Source organism: Panthera tigris, chromosome A3, assembly GCF_018350195.1.
Source record: "Panthera tigris isolate Pti1 chromosome A3, P.tigris_Pti1_mat1.1, whole genome shotgun sequence".
In the NCBI taxonomy this organism is placed as follows: domain Eukaryota; kingdom Metazoa; phylum Chordata; class Mammalia; order Carnivora; family Felidae; genus Panthera; species Panthera tigris.
The window spans coordinates 72,695,140-72,713,297 of record NC_056662.1 but is presented as its reverse complement, the minus strand read 5'-3'; the positions used below and the strand labels follow the sequence as shown (position 1 = coordinate 72,713,297).

General features: G+C 43.3%; 1 protein-coding gene and 1 long non-coding RNA gene across 5 annotated transcripts in view; one reads left to right on the top strand and one right to left on the bottom strand.

Moving 5' to 3' along the window:
* SPTBN1 (spectrin beta, non-erythrocytic 1) overlaps window positions 1-18,158 on the bottom strand; it is a 198,920-nt gene that overhangs the window by 97,987 nt on the left and 82,775 nt on the right. The window contains exon 1 of one of the 4 annotated variants that reach the window (XM_042981400.1): window positions 13,783-14,423. The exons of 2 other annotated variants lie outside the window; for them this stretch is intronic. In XM_042981400.1, the coding sequence (XP_042837334.1) occupies window positions 13,783-13,891 (109 nt within the window). In that variant the 5' untranslated portion in view covers window positions 13,892-14,423. Of the gene's footprint in view, window positions 1-13,782; window positions 14,424-18,158 lie in introns of those variants that run through there. One more of the 4 variants, XM_042981399.1, reaches the window with a different exon arrangement.
* LOC122237320 lies at window positions 14,458-15,911 on the top strand. The gene is made up of 2 exons (XR_006215722.1): window positions 14,458-15,278; window positions 15,669-15,911. It is a non-coding gene; the product is annotated as an uncharacterized LOC122237320 (long non-coding RNA).

The window sequence follows — 18,158 nt, the reverse complement described above, 5'->3', positions numbered from 1 at the left end:
CATCTATGCCTATCTCTAGCATTCCTCTGAGCCTGCAATGAGGTAATGCATATAATAAATGGCACAGAGTCAGGTATTTATTCAGTAAATACAGGCAATTGTTATTGAAAAGGTCTGTTTCCTTCATCAGACCAGTTGAGTGAAACTGAGAACAGTCTTGCCATTCGTTTCCCCACACAAAAATTTCTTGTATTTGATTACGGATTTGTATTTTTCATAGGGTGCTCACACACATTATTGTAACTGATTCTCAAAGCAACTCCTGGATGAGCAAGGAGGGCAGGTAGGTGTTCTCCATTTTGCAGGTATATAAAGCACCCACCCCATCTTTATATTCACCCATTTAAATCCTATTACGAAAAGCATATCTGTTTTGCTGTCTCTTGACTTGTTTGTGAGCCTCTAGAGGGAAGTTGTACCCTAGGTGCCTAGCAACGAGCTACAGAGATGCCCTCCATAAGGCAGAATATTAAACAGGAATTGAGTAACACCAACTATTATTCTAACAATCACGTCTCCCACTGCAGTAGTTTTATTTGTTGGTTTTTAATGCAGGGGACCTTAGCAAATGACTTACATTGTAAATTCCCACTAGGGAAAGGGAAATAGAGGAGATCCCAAAGCCAACTGCTAAATCACTGAGTGCCCTGTGCTTCAGTTTCCTCTTGCAAAAAACACTGATGAGCAAAAGAGCTGCTCCTTATCACAGAAAAAGTGATCCACAGCATAACTTACCTTTGGAGACAACTATGAGCTCATAAGTAAAATGAGGTAAGAAAGGTCACTACAGAATCACTGGATGACAACACTGGCTGAGATGATATCTGGACTCACCCTCCCATCTGACTCAGCACACAGGTAGGCAAACAGTCCCAAAGCCGGCCAGATGCAGAGCCCTAGACCAGCAGGCCAGTGCCCTAGTGCCTCTCCCTCAATTCCAGGCCCCTCCTTTCCCAAAAAGCCAACTGAATTTACTACCCTAATAAAGGCTGCAGTATGTGGTTCTGTGGCCAAGAACTCCTAGTCAAGCTTGGCTATAGTCAGGCCCACCGCTGAATGACTAGGACTTTTAAAAATTGCTTCCTTGTGTTTCAAATGAAAAAATAACCTCCTGTCTCAAAATAGAAATCATATATATTTGCAGAGGAAAACCAACAATTTTTTTTTTTTTAAGGAGGGGGCAGGGGACTGGAAATCACTGTGAGCTGAGAAACAGTCTTTGGCCACAGCTAGTTTTCTCGTGGCTATCTCTTCAGTTTAAAAAGCCAAGCTTGCATCATAATCTGATATCTACATTTCTGAGGCCCTGCCTCTATTTGCTCAGAGTATCATTAACTGCTTGGCTTCCAGAAAAACATTACTCATGCTGTATCACTGTGAGCAAAGACATATTTGCAGTTAGAAAAACTGCCTTCATTTCACAGTCACACAGTATAAAAATCTGAACGAATGGCTACCACACCTAGAACAATGGATTTCAATTTCACGGTACTTTTCACCTCTCTGGCTATGAAACTAGATTACATTAGGGTGATCCTAACCTTCTCTGGTCCAACTACTCTTGCCCCATCTCACTCAAAGGGAAAAAAGGAAAAACAACCACAACAATAAGTCTAATTAATTTCTGGGGAACTGTTACTACCTCTCTAAGTACTTCAGTACCATGGGCTTCCTTCTCGACTCGCCAAAGTTAAATCCCCCAGCACCCTGCAGACTACAGGGACTGTTATGAGAGAGGTCCCTAGGGTCCTATCGAAATTTCATTTTATCAAAAAAGTAAATAGATCCAGATGAGCCCTTCCTGAAGTTATAGCTTAGCTACATCATAGAGCCAAAGCCATTATTATATGATTCACTCTTTCAACACATTACTTACCATGTGGCTGTAAGGCCATCTCTTTTCTCAGGAGAGGAGAGGCCACAGGGAGGAAGACCAGCTAACTCACTTTAAAGAACTTTGTATGCATTACTGTCTTCCTTACTTTACTCATTTATGTGTCTAACAGTAGGAAGGCATACAGGGATGAGCAAACACACACAGACCTTGTCTTCTGTACATGGTAAGTATTTTCATATGTAACTATAGTGACCCACTGCCCAGCTTGCCTGGGACTTGGGGAGATTGCCCAGAAGGAATAGCCACTGCTGACACTGGGAAAGTCTCTGACATACTCGGATGAGTTTGTCACCCAATCAATACGATGTACTAATTTAAGTTTTACAGCCACCCCAAGGGGTATTTATTTTTCCCAGTTTTTAACAGATCAAGAAAACGGGGTCCAGGGAGGTCACTGATGAAGCCAGGATTTGATGCTGGCTTACGTGACTCCGCGGCCCATGTGCTTTACGTGATGCTGTGTTTCTGAGAGATGAAATGTCCGAACGCTGAACACTGCCGACCACAGCCCTTGAGTCTTCTGCACCACACCACCACAGCTAGGTTCTGATCATTCTCCTCCTCTGCTCCCCCAGCCACTCCCACCCAGTCTCCACCACAGACTGTGCAGCTGTGATTTCATCTGCTTGGCAGTTGTTCACAGATAACCACTACAAGAGTCAACTTTTTATAGCAAGTTGTTTAAACCTCTGTAGGTAAACGTCTCCTTCAATAGAAATCAGGGCACCATTTTCAAGCATCAGAAACACACTTTGCACTAGACTTGTACTCACCTCTCAACTACTACACACTCAAACTAGTGATAAACAGAAACTCACTGGCATTTAATAGTTCAAACAGAATACACGGACTTTCAAAGATTTCATATACATTAAAAATATGTATTAAAACAGACCTTCAAAGTTTCTCTTAAAAAAAGAAAAAAAACCTAATTCAAAATGCCAAGGCCACATTCCAAGAGATAACCACCATTTGCACATCTTCAGTGTCACCAAAATAAGGTCTACAGTTTGTATAAGGATTTCAGGCAAAACACACACACACTCCAACTAGTCCGTACTTAAACGGCAGCTCTCACTCCAAAATTCCAGCACAATTACACTCCGTAGGGGGTAAAATTCACCCAAATAATGACACAGCCTATGTAATTTCCTTGCCACCAAAGAAGAACAGAGCCTGCAGACTTTTTATGTTTTGCTCACATTCTTCATGAATAAAGCGTGCCTCAGTGATCCTCAAATTAACTTTCCACTTGCATCATTTCAGTATTAAAAGAGACTTTAAGGCCGGATCTTTCACAAGGCCTTTGTGAAAACCAAATATAGGCTGGCCTGTGTCTCCATGCTACTGTGATTACTGGATTTGCCACTTAAAGACCCTATGCCTCTTGAAAACAAGGTTGGGGCAGAGAGAGAAAAGCTAAGAAAGGCCTTTCAAAAGCACACACAGTAGAGGCATTCACCAATCTGCACAGGGCGGGTAATATTAGTTTGGCTACAGTAGTTCTCTCTGACAAAGTGCTGGAAGCTCTGGCTCCAGCAATAACTGCTCTAGATGCTTTTTATGAACTTGGGAAAGCCAGCACCATTGTGACCTTCAACCTACATCAAAAGTCATCAGACTCAGACTCAAGTGACTGCAGTCAACCTTGTAATATGTTCTAAAGGGGAACATAAAAGGGGTGTTTCAGTTGGGTGCATTTTCAAGCAAACCAAACACTCTTCTGACATGCTGAAGGAAACCACACCCAGAACAGGTTTCAGGGGTGGAGGTGGGGTAAGATACCCAACTTAAGTTCAAGAGACCAGCCACTGTTGGGCCCCACTTTACCATTTAACCAGAACGTGTAATAATAATGGCTGTCATTGATTACTGAGGGTCTACCATGTACCAGGTACTGTGACCATTTCCATGGAGAATCTGACTTTTTCTTACAATAATTTTATTTCATAAAATCTGTATTACCTTCATCCCAGAGATGAATGAACAGGCTCAGATTAGTAAAAAGACTGCCCTGATCTACAAAGCAATTTGGCAATAGGCACAGAAATACCCACATATGAAAGTTTATGATAAAATGTTAAATGAAAAACAGAAACAAGACACCAAAAAACTGAATCTATATAATGATTATAATAATGTTAAACTGTACATGCATATAGATAAGAACTGTCGAAAAGTTAAAATTTGCTGGGATTGCTGGATCTTAAACTATTCTTTCTTTTTGAACATGTCATAATTTGGCTATGAAATAATTACTGTATAAGTGAATTCTGGAGTAATATAAAGAACAGTTAGAAATTAAACTTTTTTTGCCCATAAGTGACCTTCAATCCTACTGTGGTAAGAATATCACCTGAGTGGCCTCTTGACTCATACTGCTTTCATTACCTGTGCCCTTTTCATCAGGAAGGCTTTGGACTGGTGCTAGTTGAGAACAGAAATAACTTATCTCCCCCATCCCTTTTCTTTCTTCTTTAAGGGGCAAAAACTTCCAGCCATCAAGTTTCAGCAGATGTTTTTTCTCCTCTACCTAATCAATACCCACTAATTTTAAAGCTTCACCTGCAGACTCACAGGAAACGAGCACTTATCAAGTAACAGATATTTAATGTATGTTAAATCCACTTTTAACAGCCACACCTGAAGGCACTGCTAGGGAAGTCTGATATACATGAAAGTGGACTAAAGTCTAAGTGCAAGTGCAAAAAGGGCATCATTGATTTCATATAGGATGCTTTTACTAAAACGGAGCATAGGGGAAGGAATTTTTTTGCTTTAAAAAAAACTTCAAAAATATGTAAAAGGTTGAAGTCATAAAGCAAGTATGAATTTACCAAGCCTCTACTTCCCAGGATAACACGCTAAAATTCTGAAAGAACTTAAAGAAACTGGCCGAGAGAATTGTTTTAATGCTCCATTAATACCAAATGGGTAGGGATGCTTGGGTGGCTCAGTTGATTAAGTGTTCTCTTGGTTTTGGCCTTGGTCACGATCTCACAGGTTCCTGAGTTCAAGCCCTGTGTCAGGCTCTGCGCTAGCAGCAGGGATCCTGCTTGGAATTCTCTCTCTCCCCTCCCCCCACCCTCACCCCCACTCTCTCTCTCAAATTAAAAAAATAAACTTAAAAAATACATACACCAAATGGGTAAATGAAAAGAAACTGTGCTTTTTTAACCTCACCAATTTTGAGAAATGCAGGATTAGCAAATACAAAAATCCCAGCCAAATTCTACAAAGATTTACAAAGCTAGGAATTAACCAACCATGCTTTTAAAGCCCTGTAATCTCCTAGGGTAATACTAAACTTTCTTTAATTAACTATTATACATTTGGATATAAGATTATTTTTATAGTTACTTTAAAATGCTCTAGATTACCTGAAAGAGAAGAAGACCAGGAAAACTTTAATGTAGACTCATATAAAACACATAAACTTTAAACCTCAGGAAGGTCATAAGCTTTCTGGAACTTTTTTGCTGTCTGCTCACGGGGGTAAAGAGGCAAGTAGAGATTATTTTCAAGGCAGCACTTTTTTTTTTTTTTTTTTTTTAATGTTCATTTATTTTTGAGAGAGAGAGACAGAGCATGAGCAGGGGAGGGGCAGAGACAGAGACACAGAATCCTAAGTAGGCTCCAGGCTCTGAACTCAGTACAGAGACTAACTAGAGGCTCGAACCCACGATCTGAGCTGTGACATCATGACCTGAGCCACCCAGGTGCCCCCCAAGGCGGCACTTCTTAAACTTGAAGATGCCTACAAACCACCTGGGGATCTTGTTACAATGAAGTTCTGACTTAGTTGATCTGGGGTGGGCTTGAGATTCTGCATTTCTAACAAACCCCCAGGTCATCTGCAGACCACACTAAGTAACCAGGTTCTAAGTACCTTGCAATTTAAAATTCGAGGAGGCTATGCTGTTTCTCACCCCACAAATGCAACAGTCTCCCGACTGGTTTCCAGCCTCTTTTCCTGACCACTACCCCCTAAAGCAATCAACACACTAAGCAGTCAAACACACCTTTCTTGGGAGGAAAAAAAAAGTCACAACAAGTCACTATCCTATCTAAAATCCTTCAGTGGCTTTCCACTGCTCAACTTACCTCCGAACTCCTTAAGCTGATTTACAGGACCACACATCCTCTGGCTTTTCAATTATCCTTCTAGAACCCCTCCTATCCACCCTTCCTCATTCTGCACTCTGCAAACTCTGGCCACCCTGAACCTGCTCCACTTCCCCTACCCTGGTCTTGCATCCCTAGCCTGGGTCTCTAACCTGGAACAAGTTTATTCTCCACTTGTGTCTCTACTCCGTAAGTTCAACCAGCATTTCCAGCACTGCTGAAATACACTTCCTCACACACTTCCTAACCAGGGGACAGGTCTCAACACATTTTTATTAATAAGCTGATGGGATAAGCAAGAAAGCAAACCCTCTATTTTAAAAATCAGTTTTATTATTTCTTGGGATTCTTCTTGCTCTAAAGTTGCCTAGATTAGTGACGAACTACTGAGCTTTTAAATGCCAAGTCCTTCGCACCCATGAACTGGTTTAACAACTGCCAAAGTCTTAATTAAGCCAATCTAAGAGCATAGCCAGCAATCTTAGCCAGCTAAGAACACAGAAGTTAGAAAAATGCTTACAATACCTTTATTGTTTATTTCACCTGTCACTAGTTTTTCATAGCTGGGGGCCTAAGAATTGATAGAAACTTGTCAGACAAGGGGGAGAAAAGATACCAAGATCCAAAAATGGCTGAGATCTACCTGGCTTACTTTGATAATGTGCACAGGTGTAATTCCACTTTGAGGGATGTATGCCTATGAAGCTATCATTAACTGAAAACTTGAAGCTCTGTCACTAGTCACGTCATTTTCCAGAAGACAAGAAAACAAACCCTGAAATCCATATTTAAATTGCTGTGCAATACCAGACTTCTTAAGAGTTCATCCACATGTAGAACTTTTCTTTAAAAGAAAAGATGACGATGGAAACAATAACCACACTTTACATTTTTAATAGTACATGGATGTTTTCAAGGAAGCTTCATATAAATTATGGCAGCTACTGTTCAACACAACCCTGGAAGGTAAACCTGACAGGTATTCAGATAAGGAAAGCAGCCCAGATCTTCAGAGATCCAGGACAGGGATGTGGCGAGGTACTGTATGCCTGCCTTCCAGTCACCAGGTCGTTGGGATTTCTGTTTTTACAGTTAAATGCAGTAGATTCTTAAGAACCTAAATGGAACTAAGCGAGATGCCTTACAGAACTGTACTCACAACCTGCAGATACTAGTGTCTTTACCTCTATTTTTTCTAAACTTAGATCTTTCTGGATTGATCTTCACAGCAACTTGGTGGGCAACTAGGACAGGTAATTGACCCATCTGGCAGATGAGGTAGCTGAAGCCTGCAGATGTTAAATGGCTTTTCTAATTTAGTGGGACAGAGGCCATTCCTGACTAAATGCCTTTTCCACTATTAAACAATTTTGTTCTGAACATACTTTTTCACAACTCTTCATTCTTCAATAAATCACATATATTATGTGCTCCTATTTAGGAGCAATTCATGCAGTCAGTTCCTCCCCATCACCAAATTACAAAGATTCTATGAATGATCCAATAAGGGAGTATTCTCAAAGTTGAGTGTGCGTTAGAGCCACCTGGCAGACTATAAAAAACACCTACTACTGGGCCCCACCCCAGAGTTTCAGAAGTAGGGCCTGAGAATTTATATTTCTAGCAAGTTCCCAGATCATGCTGATGCTGCTGGGCTGGGGGCCTCCTATTGAGAACCACTGCAATAAAGCAGCCCATAATAATAATTGCATTTATTTACTCTTTAACAGACTTGGTAACTATTACATGTAAGACAGGTTATGTCAGACTTTTGTCTTTATGCCCCTATAATAACCAAAAGCAGTATGTAAAAATCACAAAATGAGCAAGTGCTTAAACTTTAAATCTTATAGGAAGGGAATCCAAGCAGAGATTCTGACCTCCTCTCCCTCTGGGAATACTTAGAATTAAGTGGCATCTGAACTGGAACTCGAAAGTAATAATCCTGACTCAAGAAAGAATTCCTGGTGCAGGAAAGCTGGAGAGCAGGGTCTCAAGGGCAGGGAAAACGCAGGGTAGGTTTAGGGAATCCTGAGTACTGTTGAGGAAGGAGTAGCAGGAGCTGGAAATGGGAAGGTCAGCTGGAGCCAAGTCACAATGGAGTCAAATCCCAAAACTTTTTGCACAGAGCTCTAATCAGGGCCCAGCTTTAGGAGGCTTTAGGAGACCAAAGAGACTAAAACACAGGGAGAGGCAGTGGGGTGCGGTGAAGAGATCCCTTTCTGGGCCCTAGGCATGTGAAGAGGTGACAGGAACAGAGTCATCAGAAAGCTTCCTCAGCAGTCAGGTCATTTACTCCTATTTCACTACCCTAAAAAAAGTGGTCTCTCTCCCTCAAAGGGAGTTATCAGTCACCTCCCTCTTCTTGCTAGCTGGCCTCCCACAGTCCTTTTAATGGACATCCCAGTCAAACACCAGATTTAAGCTAAAGGAATTGGCATTCCCTTGATCATCAGAGTTCCTAGCCCACCAAAACCAGAGAGCACCACATGTCCAGTAATCTGACCGGTCCATTAATTTTCCATGCCACCACAATGCAATTCATGATATCTGGGAACAGGTGCTATGGCTCATACCTAACCCACTTTGTTGTCCTAGAAGAGATCAAATTTGGAATCCAAAAACCTGGATTCTGGAGTGGTAGCCTCATACCAAATGATCTGCTTATTTACCTATAAAAAATAATATCTAGCCCAGAGAAATATTATTATTAAATACATGCACACTTACTTAGAACTTACTAAGTACTACATCCCATGCTGGGTACTTTGAATAGTCTCATTTAGTTAATTATGCAAGATGATACATATTAAAATTAAGTGCTGTACACATTAGTAGTAGTTATTATTACTACACCATTCAAAAAGGATTCTAATTCACAAATCTGTTAAGAACTTCCAAATTTTAAGGTGCTCCTGGGTGGCTCAGTCGGTTAAGTGTCCAACTTTGGCTCAGATCATGATCTCACAGTTCAAGAGTTTGAGCTTCATGTCAGGCTCTGTGCTGACAGCTCAGAGCCTGGAGCCTGCTTTGGATTCTGTGTCTCCCTCTCTCTCTGTCCCTCTCCTGTTTGTGCTGTGTCTCTCTCTTAAAAATAAATAAACATTAAAAAAAAATATTTTTTTTTTAAAGAACTTCCAAATTTTAGGCTGAAAGTCTGGTAGACTGTTAAAAAGATTTTTTTTTTTTAATTGGTTACTTGTCCCACAAAGTTATCTGGGCTTAGAAAAGCTATCGTATCGTACTGGCAGATATCCAGACCAAAACGCCAATCTTGACATGCTTTCATTAAACCCAAAAAGGCTCTTATAAATCCTGGCCCCCACCCCCAAAAAAGAGTTCTCATTCGTCACCAACTCTTTTCACTGTCACAATGGGAAATATATGAAGGCTAACACTGTTATCTAAGAACTTTAAATTTTCTTCATGATGAAGAGGTAGAAGCCCAGCAATCTTCTTTCTCTAAGGTTTAAGATATTATGCAAGACAAATATCTAGGTACCCTAACAAACTGGCAAGTTCTTAAAAACTTAAGACCAGCAATGCTCTTTCACTAAGAGAAGAAACCAGGACCACAAAAAAATATGAAGAAATGCAATAAGACAACTCTGAGATATCAAGTAATAAACTGCTCTGTAGTTTTCTGTGTCCCACTGAAGACAAACGACTCCATAACTCCTTCTGGACACTGGGACACGTTCATTGAGCCAGAACAGCTAAGAAAAAGCACCTTTTCCAGAAATACCAAGTGCTAGATGTCAGGGTTAGGCTGCAAAGAAGGCAGAAGAAATTCATATTGATGCTTTTCAACTAGATCCTGTCTTCATTACAACCCCACCGCCGGGGCCAAGAGAATCAGTGTTCTGGGAGGCTGGGAGGCAGGTAGGCAGGAGAGAGCAATCTGGTTAGGGTGCCCATTTCACAATGTAACCTCATTATTATTATTATTATTATTATTATTATTATTATTATTATTATTGCAGAAATAAAATCAGTATCTAAAGGTTTAGGAAAAGAAAATTAGAGAACAACAATATGCAGCCTGAGCTCAGTAATGCCTGTGAACCCTCGTCAAGCTATTTGATTGTCTTCTCATCTTTAAAATGTCCTAGGACGGGGCGCCTGGGTGGCGCAGTCGGTTAAGTGTCCGACTTCAGCCAGGTCACGATCTCGCGGTCTGTGAGTTCGAGCCCCGCGTCAGGCTCTGGGCTGATGGTTCGGAGCCTGGAGCCTGTTTCCGATTCTGTGTCTCCCTCTCTCTCTGCCCCTCCCCCATTCATGCTCTGTCTCTCTCTCTGTCCCAAAAATAAATTTAAAAAGTTGAAAAAAAAAATTTTTTTTAAATAAAAAATAAAAAATAAAAAAATAAAATGTCCTAGGTGTGTTACGAAGACAAGATACCATATATAAATCTCCTACTAACATGTCTGGGACACAGTAAGCACTCAATGAAATCTTCTTCCCACCAACCACAAGAAGCTTTATGGAATAACTGGAATGTGAGCAGAGTCTTAAAAAATTATAGGAATGATTTCTGCACGTAAAATGAAGAGTGAGGCATTTAAGGCAAAAGGCAGACAATGAAGGCAAAACCTGGGGCTTGGTTTTATGAAGAGCTGCAAGCCTGCCTACCTGGAAGATTTGACTGGAATGTAAGAGGCAGAATATGAAGTATTTGGGGTTTGGGCCATGTGGGGAGGGTCCAATGCCAAGTTAAAGAGCCTGGCATTTAATTTACTTTTTAGGCACAAGCAACAGTTCCTGAATAGAAGAGTAGCAATTCCTATAGGGAATTCAGCTGGCTGATTTGAAACTGAAGGAAAGGTATTATGAATCTGTTACTACAAACACATTTTTTTAAACATGTCAGGTTGAGTTTTTTGTGTTTTAGCATTTCTTTCTTATTTGAAAAAAAACTAACCCACCTTTAAAGACACATGATCAGGCTCTGAGGAAGGTGGTAACTCAATTTTGCAGATGAACAATTTGAAAAAGAGAATGCACTTTGGGTGTGTCTGTTAGGTGTGCTGGGTGTTGGTGGTTAACATCTGAAGCCATCAGAGGCTGAAGGTCTGTTTCTGTTTCTTGTTTTACTTATACCAGGAACACCAGTGTGACAGATATCACTCTACATCTCAGACCCTTAAATCAGAGTGTAAGTAAGTCACACTTATTTGCTTACTATCTAAGTAGACTAAACACATTTTAATATCATATTCCTTTAGCTACAACATCAAATCTCATCCCCTGGTCCCTCCTGAAATTTTTAGGATCAACTGTGAAAATATGCGAAGCCAGCAAAAATATCTCCCACGAAATCACAGTACCCTCAGAAATAAACATCTCAGGCATAGACGCTAAATGAATAAATTCATGTAAGAAGCATTTTAAAAAATCAATTCAAAAGACCAGTTTACCAATACTGGGTTATAACTGCTAGGAAGGATGATATTCAGAAGAATAAAAAACGGGGTGGTGGGTCAAGGAGCAGCTTTGGAGGCATGCATAAAATTAAATCAGATGATATAATCTATATATTATAAAAGATGTGATGATTGGAAGAACTACAAATACAAACTGGGGGTAGGAAAGGGAAAAAGTTTTAGCAAAAATTCTTCTAAAGTTGCTCACAATGCAATCAGTTCCACACACCCCTACTAAGGAGGATGCGATGTTTGTAATTCTCCTGGGATCCACCATACTTGGAAGTTAATTCACCCTTTCTCAGTTCCTCAACATGGGTAGTTTTCTGTTATAGAGATACCAACACTAAACTTGTGTAACTCCTAAACCACAATATTCAGAAATAAGAAAGCTATCTGGTACTACATTAGGGAGCAAAAGTCATTAAAAAAAAAAAAAAGCCAGCAAACAAAATGTGAAGCCTACACCTTTTGAAGAGATTTCCTTGAGAAACAGTAATGAGCACCTGGTGATTTTTTTTTTTTTTAATTTAAATTTTACTCTATCCAGGGAGGACAGTTTAAGACATTTCCTGTGTGTAAGCTCCACCCTTCTCAGTGAGCAGTTTTACAACCATCCTCAAACCTTTCAGATAACGGCCTTTTGTTGTTATGGGTGGGCCTTTGAGAACACTGCCCCCCACACCTTCTTACATTTTCTCCTTGGTTTTGCATTTTTTTTCCCTGAGACTACAGGAGTGGGCTGATTGGATGTTGGTAATAGGTTTTCTGATCAAGGATCTGCCCGTTGGGTGCTTTCTCCTTAGCGGTGTGACACAATGAAGCAGGGAGACTTAGTCATGCTTACAGGAGGTGCATTCTGAATTCTTAAAACCTAAAACCATGGGGCTTCCAGCACAGACCCATAAGATAACAGACACACCACCATTCCTCTCTTTACCATTTGCAAATGTCCCCTACCGCCCTGTTTCCCCAACCCAAATTTTCCCAAAAAGCAAATTCTACCTTCCAAGAGCTCAAGGGGAATGAAGCAAAGACACATAACCACTCCCTGGGGGGAATGGAGCTTCCTCTTAGCTAACTGCCCCAGGAACGCAGCACAGACTAGCAAATGTTTAAAATCACGTCCCATTCTGCCTCTTGTTTTCCAGAAAAGTGTCATTACTGTCAACTATTTCACAAGACAAATAAACCTTTGAATGAAATATATCCTCCCTCCCCTTCCCAATGAAAACATTCTAGGATTGAGCTGCTTCCTTCCTTCCTCCTCCTCACAGGAACCACATTTGTGGCACTAAGAAGAGTTAAAATAAGAAACATACAGTGTGTAAAGGCCACTTTTTCACAGCATTAGAACCATTCCTGGCCTACTACTGATTCCAGGGGCTTCCAAACGGAAAGAGTTCTGTTTTCAGTTATGAGTCCTTTTTCATGTATAAGCTCTGAGAAACCACCAGCCAGGCCTGCTGGTTGGGCAGGGACAGCCAAGGGCTGGAGGGGCCACCCCAGCAGCGGGCTGCAGGCCCATCATCCCACACACTGCTGCACACAGGTCCCTGCTCTCCACAAAAATATGTGCGGTAAAATACTGGATTCATTCAATTATTTCAGACTAATATAGACGCCAAGAAACCTATAATTGATCCAACGAATCCAACCCATAGCACTGGAATGACAATAACTGGCTTTCATTATAAATTACATAGCCTACTAAATTGATGGGAAGGTTGTCCCCAACACAATACATCAAAAGAGTTAAAATTAAGCTTCGGAATCAAAACTGTAATTTACCCAAGGCTTAGGAACAAAAAGACCACTCCCTCCTCCCTTTTGCTATTGTTCCACGGGACTGGGTGTCGAGCAGTGCACTTTACACCTTTAGGATTCCCAGAGGTAAGAGGCTGGGGGCGCTGGGAGACAGAGGCGACCCGGAATCTAATGCTTGCATACTAACAGGTCTATTAGCATTGATCTACTGAGCTGCAAAGATAGCTAAAAGGACAGAAAAGGTGTGTGCAGTGAGCAGCAGATACCTGACAACCTAGAAAGCCAAAAGGATACTGGGTTGAGGGGAGAGGGGAGAAGGGGGAGAGAGGGGGGGGGAGAGGGAGAGAGGGAGAGAGAGAATGGGACTCCAAATGGAGGCTTTTCTAGAGAGTGAGAAAGTGTCTCCTTTAAGGAGTGAATGGGGTGCTCACAGCCAACCAGAGGCTTTGGGGCTGGGCCAAACGGCGGCCCGTCTTCTTTAGGGTTACATACCATATGGCACAAATAAAACCTCGGAACCCCTGTAGGCACAGCCCCAGGGCAGGTCCGGCCTTTGGGACGGGGGCTTACCTTGTAGCTGCTTGAATCTGCCTTCCAGCTGGTTGTAGTTGTAAGGCACCTGCCCCGTGTAAGCTGGGGACAGCGGCCCAGAGATGCTAGACGTCCTCTGCAATTCCATTATGCCCGGCGTAACGCCCCGGCGGGCTGCACGGTGGAAATCCCACTCCGGCCCCCGCCTACCCCCATCCAACACACAGCAGCTTCCGCACGGCTTGGCTCCCGGCCCCTGTGAAAAGGGCTGGACCTCAGGCAAGCCCCATTCCGGTCTGAAAGTCCAGCAGGCTGATCTGATAGGAAGTTGGCTGCAGCAGAGTCCACCTTAGCCCGGCCAGGAGTTACCACTCACGCATCTAATTCCTTGTTGTTTTCCTTTCTTTTGTGGCTCTCGACTAGAAGCTTGAAATAAATTACCGAGGAGGGGCGGGAAGACGGAGGGAGGAAGGGAAGGAAGGTGCAAGTCCTACTTTAAAAATTTGTTTAAATATGGCCAATCCTAAGCATGCCCCATCGCTGAGCCCAGGAGCTCGCGGGAGCAGTACACACACCTCCTCCCGGCTGCCCGCGGCGGCCGCCGGTTTGTAATTTAATCATGAGCCACTCTCCGTGCGCTGGGCGGTGATGTCACCTGATTAGCATAACAGCATTGTAGAGGAAACGCAGGCTGTACCACGAGGAGGGGCGCGGGGGACGCCGGCCGGCCGGCGTCCCCCCACCTACAGGCGGCCCGGGACGGCCCACGCCGCCTATACAGCTCCGGAGCCGCGGACCCTCGGGCCGGGCCCAGGACGCGCCCGTCGCAGTGGTACCTTCCCAAACAAAGCTGCTGGAATTACAATCTTTTGTTGAGAGCCTCGTGTAACGGAAAAGTCTCCGATTACTATCACATGAAAAGGAGGCAGCCCGGGAGGGTGAGGAGCCCCGCAGGTCGCCGGCCGGGGCGGTTCATCCACTCCTCAGCGTCCATGGAGATAACGCGGCCACTAGGGCCGCGCACCTAGGTGCGCGCAGCGTCCCTACTGCGCGGGCGCCAACCACTCGGGGGCGGGGGGGGGGGGGCCGGCCGGCCACTGCGTACAAGTGAGACAAAGTCAGGGCCACAGCGAGGGGAAGTGTGAGTTCATCGCACCGAAGAATCTCCTCAATAGACTTCTGCGGCCATCACAAGATGTTTAGCGGGAGGTTTTCTGGTATAACACTGGCTCCGTAATACTAAGTCGATGCTGGATTTACGGGAGCACTGATTTGCAAGGCATTGTGGGAGAAAGGTACACAGGTATATACCTCAAGGATCCCTGACCCGAGGAGTTTACCAACCGATGGGGAGATTAAGAGACCAGAAATTATCTTCAAATCCTACTTTGATTTGTAAAATGAGACTCCTGAACTTTTGGGTTCTTCAAGATACTAAAACTCTCCTCCTTAACTTCTCCCACCGATCTCAACCAAAAAAAAAAAAAAAAAAAATCTCGTACAGAGACAGTAACAGTGGTCAAAATATATTTTGGGTAAGTAACTGACCCTAGTTTTTTCTTCCCACCACCCCAACCCCCTCTCCCCTAACTACAGACAGAAAACAAATCACAAATTTGGCTTTTCCACATGGAATGCTGCAGCAATACTCACTGAAGAAGGTAATTTCTTCCTAAGGGATTCCAATCTGCACTAAAGAGGTGGGCCTCCACTCCAGGTTTACTTTAGTCCCCAGGGCACTGGTAATTCAAGCAACTGCATCCTATCCAGGGCTAGAGTTAAAACAAACCTAAAGTTCAACTAAGTGCTCAAATGAGCAACCCCCATTCCTGGTATCTACAGGACAAGGTTTTTAATACATCCAGTGTCAACCTTTAGCTTTCTAAAGCCAGGTCCAGGATTTGAAGGCATTTCTCATCATGCAGGATGCTGACAGGAATGTGGGGTTACTGGAAGAAGCACTGGACTAGGATTCCAAGACTTGAGCTTCTAGTCCTGGCCAAGCCTCTTAATCGCCTATGACCTTAGAAGAAACCTGGATTCTTTCTAAACCTCCCCTGTCAGACAGGGATAATTAATGCCTACCTTTACGAGGTCAATGAGGGAATGATGTAAAAATACCCTGACAATGATGATACCATTCAAATAAAAGTGTATTTTTCAAAATACACCTTTTGCATATTTTCCCCACATATCACATCAAAGCTACAGAAAGTTGAATGGAGAATTTTCTCAATTACAATTTTAACAGGCCCTTCTTCACTATTTCATACATTATATATTAACATTAAATATACTTCACTATTAAATATGAAATTTTAAGTCTCTTAAGTGTCCAGCTGTGGGCAGAGACAAGGAGACTGCAAAGTGCTTGCCAATTAACAATGCTTTATTTTTTAATCTTTAAGCCACTTAGTGAATAGAGTATGAGTCACCACTCTTCGAGACTCCCTTTCAGCTCCCTCTGGTATGGGGAAGTAGGTGAAATGAGCTTTCTAATCAGCCAGGTTACATACTAGGTGATGGGGGTAGAGGCTGGGACTAATGTAGCCACACTCAGTACTAAAGAGCAGACTCCAAACAAGCCAGGCAGAGTGAATACATGACAAGTAAGGAAGGTTTTGAGGCTGGGGAAGGGTTTAATAGCCCTGCAGGGGCAAGAGGTGAGAAGTGGGAATCTATCTGGTATGATGGGGCAGGAGAAGAAGAGGACACAACCCTGATGATTCATCTGGCCACCTCCAACTCAGCAGTGGGGTGGAGGTAAAGGAAGGCCAGAGTCACTCGTTCTTTATTCCATTCAGCATTTACTGGACCACCAACCTTGTGCAAGGAACAATGCCCAGTGGAGGTTTCAGAGATGACTGGGAGATGGGAGAGTTTCTGGCCAAGAGGATGGGACAGATACACAAACAGTGTGATAGCAGAAGAACAGACAGGGGCTAAAGAAGGGGAGCTACAAGAGTTCAGAGGACAAGGGAGACACAACTGCCTAGGAAGACAGGTAGAAACAACTCTAGGAGGGATTGGCATTGTCATCAGAACCTGAAACACAGGTAAGACTGTTGATGGGTGGGATGAGGGGAGCCTCCTCTCCTAGTGTGGAAGGTGGGATGGGAAGCAACATAAATAAAGACACCAACTGGGCTGTTCCAGGAACAGCACCAGCGAGTGTTACCATCTGACTGGAGCATAAGGGACTGTCAGGCAGGAGGGAAGCCCTGAGGGAACTAAGCCTGAGCTGGGAACAGTTGGAGACATTTCAGCCAGAGGAAGACTGGGTCTGGGTTGGGCTCTAGGGAAGATTATTCTGGCAGTGGTCAGTTAGAATGGGTAGAAAGGAGAGAGACTAAAAGCAGCAAGGTCATTCAGGTGGTTACTGGAGTTCTCCAAGTCAAAGGACTAGTCAGTGTGAGGCAACAGACACAAAAAGGAATGGACTGATGCAAGAGTTAATCCACAGGACTCTCGCAACCAACTATACATACGTGGGAGGTTCAAAGGCTAGGGTTGCACAAGACTCCAGGGTTTTTAGAGCTGGTGGCCAGGTGTAGGGGAAGGCTGACCATTTCCTTCTGGTTATGCTCAATCTGAGTTACCTGCAAAACCTAGAGGTGACATGTCCGGAAGTGGTCAAGGATGTGGAACGAGGGAAAGCTCAAGGCTGAGGAAAGAGGCCGGGCACAGTGAGAGATACTGTAGTAGGCTTACACCTGGGAAGGAATGTAAGAGGAAAGTGGCTGGGCAGAGAGCCCTGGGGAAAGCCAGGGGCTGTAAGCAAGAAGAAAAAACAGTGGAGATACCAAAAGAGCTATGGAATGAAAATCCAAGAGAAGAAAGAGATACTCAAGGAGAAAAGGGGGTAGGATGGCATCACACTGCAAACAGAAGGAACTAGAAGTCAGAGGAGATGTGGATTAATCCAGTATGGGAATGAGGAGGTCACTGGGGTAATAAAAGCTGAAGCAAGGTTACAGGGAGTTAGAGAATGAGGAGCAAAGGGAAGAACAACAAGAAGGTAGAGGTGGTAAACAGGAGCGACAGAAGCAGGGGAAGGGGCTCTGGGCCAGGGTCCAGCTGAACACATCCTCTGTGCACAGGTTTCAGCCCTGAGTTGGCACAGGTAGGAAAAGGCCAGTGGGAAAATGGCTTGAAGTTATGGCTGGGGCAGTCAGCCGTAGCCAAGAGGAGAGATACCCTTAGCTTCTGAGGCAGAAGGGAAAGGATGAGGACATTCTGAGGAAGAAAAGAAGAAATGTAAAGGAGTTTACCCAATTCTAACTTAATAAAGCAAGAGGCCAGGGGTCTTACCCACAATTTATGGTGCTCTAAGAAGAATCCTGAAGACGCTTATGGCAGAAACACAGCATGTGAAAGGGAACACGAAGGGAGGCAAGATAGTTTTCAGAGTGCTC